A 9,408-nucleotide genomic window follows, 5' to 3' on the forward strand; every position below is an offset into this window, starting at 1 on the left:
TACTTTTGCGCTACATGGTCTCGGATGAAGTGGTGTCAAATGTTGATATGTTTTTTCCTTGAGTGCAACACCGTCTTATATGTGATCGCTATGGCACTGGTGTTATCACAAAAGATTGACGACTGTTGCCTTAATGCCAATGTCCCTCAGCTGTTGTTGAATCCACAGTAGTTGAGCACAGCAGCTGCCAACAATAAGATACTCTACTTCTGCTGCTGAAGTCACAATAAACACCCACTTCTTTATGAACGAAGAAACAAACGATCACCTAGGAACTGACACGTTTCACTGGTGCTTTTCCTGTCAATCTTACATCCTGCATAGTCGGCATAAGAGTAACTAATTAAGTTGAAACTGGGATCCTTTGGATACCACAGTCTAACACATTGAGTTCCCTTAAGATATTTCAAAATACGTTTAACAGTTATGTAATGATATTGTTTAGGATTAACCTAAAATCTTCTTCACACACCGACAACAAACATGATGTCTAGTCGGCTGACTATCAGATAGAGCAGGGAGCCAATAATCCCTCGATATGCTGTGATATCAACATCTTGACCGCCTTCATGTTTGTATAGTTTGCTCGATGAGTTCATGGGAGTTGAGGCAACTAAGAAGTTCTCTATACCGATTTTTCAGTAATTCCTTGGTGTACTTAGCTTGATTTATGAATATTCCATTTTTAAGTTGCCTAACTTAAAGTCCAAGGAAGAACGTTAGCTTACCCATCATGCTCATCTCAAAATTTTCCTACATCAACTTAGAGAACTTTTCACATAATTTAGGGTTAGTTGACCCAAAGATGATGTCATCTACATAAATTTGTACAAGTAAAATACGTGAGACTTTGACAAATTTAAAGAGTGTTTTATCTACGGCACAAATAATAAAATCATGCTCAAATAAAATTTTTGATAATGTGTCATACCAAGCTCTAGGAGCTTGCTTAAGTTCATATAAGGTTTTATCTAATTTGAAAACATGATGAGGAAAAGTATGATTTTGAAAACCAGGAGGTTGTTCAACATAAACATCCTAATTGAGTATGCCGTTAAGAAAGACACTCTTAACGTCCATTTGATATACTTTAAATTTTTTGAAAACAACATATGTTAAGAAGATTATAATAGCTTCTAACCTAGCTACATGAGAAAATGACTCCTCGAAGTCAATTCCTTCCTCCTGTCTGTATCCTTGATCTACTAGCATGTCTTTGTTTCTAATAACTAGTCCATCTTCATTTAGTTTGTTTCTAAATACCATCTAGTTCTAATAACGGATTGATTATCTGGTCTGAGAATTAGATGCCAAACTTTGTTTCTTTCAAATTAGTTTAGTTCTTCTTGTATGGAATTGATTCAATCTAGATCAAGCAATGCTTCATCTACTTTCTTAGGTTCGATTTGAGAAATGAAAGCAGAGTTTGCATATTCATCAATCAATTGGTTTCTGGTCCTAAGAGGTGTAGATGGATTTCCTATGATTAATTATGGTGGATGGTTTTTGTTCTATCTGAAGTTCGGTAATGGAAGGTCAGCTGTCTTATCAGCTGTTCCAATAACATCCAGAATGTCAACCGCCTGCTAACTTTCAGTCTGGCAGACTTGTTGAACATCAACTGTGTCAGCTGGCTGATCAGATGCTGTTAATTTGAACTTCATCGTCACTATCATATTGAAGATTAATTACTTCCAATCGGTTAGATAATTCATTATTTTCAACAGATTCATCAAATACAACATGATTTGATTATTCAACAATTAGAGTTTGTTTATTGAAAACTCTATAGGCTTTGCTGACTAAATAATAACCTAGCATGATGCCAATATCAACTTTGGCATCAAAGTTAGTTAGATGACTTTTGTCATTGTTGTGAATAAAACATTTATAGTCGAATATCTTGAAGTATGATATTTTAGGAACTTTTCCATACCAAATTTCATAAGGTGTTTTATTAAATCGTTTATTAATCATCGACCTGTTTTGAGTATAACATGCTGTATTGATAGCTTTTGCCCAAAGTTTTGAGACACACCAGAATCGACTATCATTGATCTATATGCTTCTTTCAGTGTTATATTTCTCCTTTCAGCAACACCGTTTTGCTGTGGAGTTCTGACACTAGACAACTCGTGTCTAATACCAGATTCTTCAAGGAAATATGACATATTCTTGTTTGTGAATTTTGTTCATTTTTTACTTCTGATTTTTATAATGCTCAAGGATTTTTCATTTTGTAGTATTTTAAGAATTCTAATTAAATTAACACCAGTTCCATCCTTAGATGCTAAAAATACTACCCAAGTAAACCTTGAGTAGTCATTGTATGCGTTTAAAAACGTTAGCCCAAAAAAATGATTTTCCTGACTTTTAAGAAATAAATATAAAATATAAAAATCTCTTAAAAAAAAAATTGAAATAAAATTAAGTCAAATTGGGGAATTATTTAAAAAACAGTTTGTGACTAAAGAGTTGCCACCTAAATTTTTATAAAATTAAGAAAAATAAACTATTTGGCATGTAAAACGATAACGCATTTGAAAAGAAATTCTTTAAGGGTTCGGTGCTTGGTTACACGTCAAAAAAGGCTTTTGGCGCTATGTCTCACATGCCCGTTTAAAAGAAAACAGTCTCTACTTCAACAATTTTGGCCTTTAAAAAAATATTATTATTAGACTTTACATTTTAGACATTTTGTATCCTACCTTGCTAAATCCTAATGCTAAGGATGTACCTTATTAATATTTGAATGAAAAAATAAAATATTATATAAATAACCATATTAATCGTTTCAATTCATTCAAAGCATTAATTAAAAATGAAACATAAAGAATAGTAGAGTTTATAAAATAATACTTAAATCATAAGTCTTGACATTTTTCTTAATCATGCTAAACACAATTAAAATATTAATAGGCATGCGTTAAAATATTAAATTATAATCAAGTAATTTACATTATATACATCAAATTAGTTTTAGGATTTTTAGAGTCCTAAACAAAATAAAAGATTAAATATGAAAAAAATTTAAATAATGACCAAACTAGTCCTTAACTCCAGAATAAATTTTAATTTTTCTAAATATTACTTCCTTAATTAATTTTTTTATGTTTCATTATTTAGTTATTATTTGATTATTCATGGTTAATATCAGATAAAATAAATAAATAAAATAATACATCCAAATGACTGTAAAAATCTTCTGTTAACAATAACAATGGCCGCCATTTGCTATTGTCAATTTTTTTCTTTAGATTCTCTACATTTTTAATACAAAATTAGACAAGGAATGTTCAGTTTCAGACATTCATTTTCCAACTCCCTCTTCTTTGAATCTAAATCTAACAGCCAAACACTCAAAATCTAACTGAAAATCAATATAATCTAACTAATAGTACAACAATATTCACACATCTAGCTAGAAAAGATTAATTAGCCCATCTCAAACAACACATTCAAGATAATTTACAAGAGGAAAGCAGTTTCGAACAAAATGAAGAACACTTACACAGAAAAGAAACTTAAAATTTGAGATTAATGTCGTATTACAAAGAAGAAGAATACTTACAGAAAAGGTAGATGTTTTACAACAGAATCAATATATAACCAACTACCAAACACTCACTATCACTCATGAAAAGGGAAAGAGTTTCAGAAAAGCTTCATTATCTAGAAAGAGTGTGGAACCAGCGTCGAATGTTTTTGTTGGTTCGGGATCTCTAGGAATTAGTCAAATGAAGTCAGTAGTGGCAACATCTTTTCTTTTTTTTTTACTTAAGCTAGGGTTATTTCTTGTTTCATATGGTGGACCTCTTTCAGATTGGGCCTCCTTTGATTGGGTTTGGGCTTAATTCTTTCTCTCTACAAAATAAAAATAAAATAATCATCATAATAATATCAATATATATATATATTATTTGTTTGGCTTTCATTCTTGATGGACCTCTCATATTCTTTGGATTTGGTCTTTTTATTTATTCATTCCTTTATAAATCAATAGGCCTGTAATAATAAAATTAATATCAATCCTATGTATTTATTACATCATTAATTTTTTCAAACTTTAATTATTAATATATTTTGGTCAATTAATTTTTATCTTTCCCAAAATATCTAATAAATAATGATAATAATTTCTTTAATCTATTATTCACCTTAATTATTTGTTTGTAACACTCGGATTTTTTTAAATAATCCTTCAATTAATTATTTTAGGATCCAAATAATACGGCATTGTTCCTTAAAATAATTTTTAATTCCAGTGCTGTTAGCCATTTAGAATAATATTTTTTATAAACTCAAAAATAATAAAATTTAGGGGAACAAAAACGAGTGTACAAAATGCCCCTCTTAGACAAAGTTTGAATGAAAATTTTGGTTTTAGTAAAACGCATGTCCAAGCTTGAGTAATAGACACTTTATTTGAATCTCCCAAATTTATTATTTTTCTCGGATTTGTTTACTGAAAACAATTAAAAGATAGAGTGATAAAACCTGATGATGTCCATGTTCACGACATTTCCAACTTGATGCTCGTATGACGTTTATTGGAGAATTCGAAATGCAATGGCTATCCATTTAGTTCATCTTGACAATTATTGGTTTTGAGCTTAATTTGTCCACTTAAACTAAGGACCCTATATCATAACTTAATTTGTCTACTTAAACTAAGGAATATCTTTGTAGCTTGTCCACTTAAACTAAGGTAATTCTCTATTTAGCTTGTCCACTTAAACTAAGAAATGAAACTCTTGTGTTTGACTTAGTTTGTCCACTTAAACTAAGAATTAAAATTTAATGGTGTTTGACTTAACTTGTCCACTTTAGTTAAGAAACAAAAATCTTACGTTTTGACTTAGTTTGTCCACTTAAACTATGAACCTAGTGTTATAACTTAATTTGTCCACTTAAATTAAGAAATATCTTTGTAGCTTGTCCACTTAAACTAAGAAATGAAACTCTTGTGTTTGACTTAATTTGTTCACTTAAACTAAGAAATTTTAAATTACTTAGCTTGTCCACTTAAACTAAGTTAATTCTCTATTTAGCTTGTCCACTTAAACTAAGAAATGAAACTATTGTGTTTGACTTAATTTGTTCACTTAAATTAAGAAATATCTTTTTATGGTGTTTGACTTAACTTGTCCACTTTAGTTAAGAAACGAAAATCTTACGTTTTGACTTAGTTTGTTCACTTAAACTATGAACCCTGTGTTATAAATTAATTTGTCCACTTAAATTAAGAAATATCTTTGTAGCTTGTCCACTTAAGCTAAGAAATAAAACTCTTGTGTTTGACTTAATTTGTTCACTTAAACTAAGACCCTAAAGTGTTTCTACTTTTAACCTCACTATTACTTAGTTTGCCCACCTGAACTAAGAAATATCTTTTATCTTGTCCACTTAAGCTAAATAACTAAATCTAGCTTGTTCACTTAAACTAAGAAATTTTAAATTACTTAGCTTGTCCACTTAAGCTAAATAACTAAATACTTTTTCATTTTTATTTAAATAAAAATGCCCCTAGTATAGAGGGTTCCTTAATTTTCATCAATTGATTAGTTAACCACACTTTGAGAAACAAAATGTACACCTTAACCTTCTACGTATTTTAGCGCCTCTACGTTCTCACATTTTTGGTGATGTTGGATCAAAACATTTTCAAGAATCAATTCAGTACATTGTCTCTTTGACTACTCAGAAAGAGACCAATCGTAAGTGCAATTCTTCGACACTGAGTTTATCAATTACGAATTCAAACTCTATTACAAACGATAGCGTCGATTTTCCTTGAAGGATCCTATAAGCTCGAACATGAATATATGAAGTTCACGTCAAGCTTAATCTTTCAACCACGTACCATGAGGTTAGATCTCGTTTCTCTTTAGGAAGTTATGTGCTTCGAACTCTAAGCCTTAAAATGTATTTACTTAGACATACTCGAGGTATATCTGATAGAATCGATACACTCTTGTTCTTGCCTTTAACAAATCTGACAAATGTCTAAGTGAACAACAAATGGTGATTTCAATATCTCAACCATTATGAGTGTCTTTTCACCATTTTTCTTCCAACGATCGGGGTATATCTGATAGAATCGATACACTTTTGTTCTTGTATTTAGCACTCCAGACAAGAGTCTAGGTCGAACAACAAGTGATGATTTCAATATCTCAACCAACACAATCTTGTTTAATATAAATTCTTGTTTTTTCTTTTTTCTTTTTTAGAGACATTGAGTTCTTATGCATAACCTCCTTTAGAGATGAAACGCCTCTGTTGGTAACAATGGTTCAGAGTTTGGGCATTTTGCCTTTTTCACGAGCTTTTCCAACAATGTTTCAGACGCTCCGTAAGACTTTCGAGTGAGTTCAATCAGATAGTACTCTATTCGAATTTCAAGAGTTACTTTGGCTCCTTTTGAGACAATCAATGAAACAGTTGACCTTTCCTTATCCTTACATGTTTTCTAAATCCTCGTTTCACTTTTCATCAAAATGTCAACAATTGTCTCAATGTGACCATAATCAATTGTGTGAAAGAATTTGATCGTTTTCAATGCCCCTAATTTCGATGTTGGGTTTTGATGTTTGACCTGGTCAAGGTTATATTTTTACCTAAGCTAAAAGTTCATCATTTTAACCATCATTTTTATTTTAATAAAAAATTCCCCTAGTGTTGACAAAGGGGTTGTGTATTTATAAAAAGTTTAGGACCGAGCTCATACAAGCTGCCTACGTATCCCATAGCTAGGGGAATTTAGGTCCAACGTAGTTCATTGCAAAAGATATGATTTTTTTAGGGTCGAACCTCGTGAGAGGTTGCCTATGTACTCTCATAAATATGAGAAAATCAGGCCCGACGTAGTTCATTGCAAAATATATGATTTTTTTTAGGGTCGAACCTCGTGAGAGGTTGCCTACGTACTCTCATAATATGAGAAAATCAGGCCCGATGTAGTTCATTGCAAAATATATGATTTTTTTAAGGCCGAACCTCGTGAGAGGTTGCATACGTACTCTCATAATATGAGAAAATGAGGTCGGACGTAGTTCATTACAAAAGAAATTTAACTATCCTTGTCGTGAAACATCTTCCTCCTTTGGCTTTATGTCTCTTACTTCTAATTTCGTTGACGTGTAACTCAAACCCTGATTATTTGTTGTATGCACTTGGCTCGACTCTTCAATATCGTCACCATAGATATTAGTAACGACTATCAACTTTTCATCTTCAACAATCAAACCTAACGAATCACTCTCGTCTATCAGATCTTCACACACCTCAATTAGATTCACGGTATGAGTTGGTAGAGGCTTCGATTTGGCCTTTGGGGCTGGGATGATCTTATCGTCGATAAGTTTTTGAATCACACCTCGTAGTGAAAGACAATAATTAGTCCCATGCCCCTTAGTCTGGTGGTATTCACACCACTCATTCAGAAACCTCCCTGATATAGACTTATCGGGATTCGGGGTCTGGACTTGGATTAAATTCTTTTGCTTTAAAATCTGGAGAGCTTCTGATAGTGTCATTCCTAAATCATCAACCTTCTTGGGTGGCTTAGGTATAAACGAAGTATTTCCTTTAGACGTTGGGGGAAAAGATGGTTGTCGGCTAGCAGATGATCCCTGAAGGTGCCCTTGCCCAACATTCATGACATCCAATGTGTCCATATCCCATGCATTGGCAATGTGGTTTACTTGTGATTTAGCCTTTTTATGATTAAAATGAGGATTGCCTTGGTATGACATCCTGCCTTCGATGGCTTCCTTCTTTAATGCATCATCATATCCCATTCCAGAAGCAATCAAGTCCTCCACGAAAGCATATTTGTTGACTGACATGACTTTGGTGTATGCTACATTCATGTTAGCGTAGATCATATCCACTTGAGTTTGTTCATTTGATAGTCCATCGATTAGTGAAGCCACAACCTTCCACCTATCAACGTATGATTCGAAAGTTTCACCTGGACTTTGCTTAATACTCCTAAGTTTTCTCTCAGGCTTTTCCACCTTCAAAAACATACCTAACCGACATATGAATACCTTGGCTAGCTCTTCAATAGTCTGGTGTTGTGCTATGTTTTGACGCAAATACCACTCAAGTGCCACTTCTACAAGATACCGAGGGAATAATTGCAATACTGTAGGCTCTCCGAGTTGTAATGGAAAGATGTTCGTCAAGTACATGTTCATAAAGGCTCGTGGATCTTTATTTCCGGCATACTTGGTCAGATGTGGTAATTTTAGTCCATGAGGGACCACGACCCTCTTAGCTGCCTTTAACCCATATTTCCAACTTTTAGCTCCGTGTGTTGACTTCCCTTTAGTTAGGGCATCTATTTGTGCTTTCATTTCGATTTTAGAAGCTCTGAGTTGCGCTAGTTGTTCGCACTGACTAGCTGATTGTATCGATGTTGTTGGGACGACTAGTGGCGATGCAGCATGTGCTCCAGCAGGTGAAGATGTTTCCGTCTTCAGAGCTTGTTTTGTTTTAGTATCGGTACTCCATCCTTGATGCATGCCTGGAACTACAGACTCTGTCTTTTTCGGTTCTTCAATCACGACCTTCTTCCCTTCTCGATTTCGTTGTAGCCTTAGTATCTCAAGAGCGGCTTCCTGAGCTTCCTCGTCATCTGAGGCATACCATGATTCTACTAGCACCTCATCTTTAGGGTCACGTGTCATATGAGTAGCTGATAGGTTGGGCTCAAGTGGGTTAGTGGGTCTACTAGTAGCCCCGAATAAAGGATTAATTTGAATAGTGGGTGGATTAAGTAACTGCCTCATACAGTCTAGTAGTAAAGACATCTTCTCATTAAGACTATCTGCTTGGATCCCCGAGATGATTCCATAAGTAGTTTGCTCATCAACCATCTGTCTAAGAGGAACAGAGGGCGATGTAGTTTGCGATGTTGGTTTTGTATTAGACATTTTTCGGATGAAGCGTCCGGTGGTGAGATCTCGTGTGCGACCCATGGTGAAAATATTTAGTCTGTAGAACCATCAAGAGAAGTGAGTTTAAAACAAGTAGTGGGGACAAGCGGTGTCACCCTTATGCATGTATGTGTCTTAATCGTAATAGGCGTCTAATTTCTGATTCATTTAAAAACGTGTTGTATTTAGATGTGTGATAAAACTTTAATAACTCAAAAGGGAAAATAACATAAGAAACAATTTAGTTTAGGCCTTTCACTGTTCGTTTGCTCCTCCATTTCTAGCTCTGCCTACTTTTGTGTTATTTTTTTCATAAAACCCAAATTGTTAGCCTTCTTGCTTTCCTCGCAAATAGCACCTTAATCTCTAGTCTTTGCGGTTAACGATCTTATATATGTGTAACAAAGACTAGAAGACAACAACTCGTTATGTTATGAATTTTAATTTTCTCTTTTATTCTCAA

At 33.5% G+C, this 9,408-nt stretch overlaps 1 protein-coding gene across 1 annotated transcript; it reads right to left on the reverse strand.

Moving 5' to 3' along the window:
- Window positions 1-7,076: 7,076 nt before the first annotated feature.
- LOC124930629 lies at window positions 7,077-8,942 on the reverse strand. The gene has a single exon (XM_047470958.1). It carries the CDS (start codon window positions 8,940-8,942, stop codon window positions 7,077-7,079), a length of 1,866 nt encoding a protein of 621 aa, XP_047326914.1.
- Window positions 8,943-9,408: the final 466 nt, after the last annotated feature.

This window comes from Impatiens glandulifera, chromosome 3, assembly GCF_907164915.1.
Source record: "Impatiens glandulifera chromosome 3, dImpGla2.1, whole genome shotgun sequence".
Taxonomy (NCBI): domain Eukaryota; kingdom Viridiplantae; phylum Streptophyta; class Magnoliopsida; order Ericales; family Balsaminaceae; genus Impatiens; species Impatiens glandulifera.

Coding starts and splice junctions, on each gene's coding strand:
- LOC124930629 (XM_047470958.1), bottom strand. CDS start 8,942: ATGTCTAATACAAAACCAACATCGCAAACTACATCGCCCTCTGTTCCT.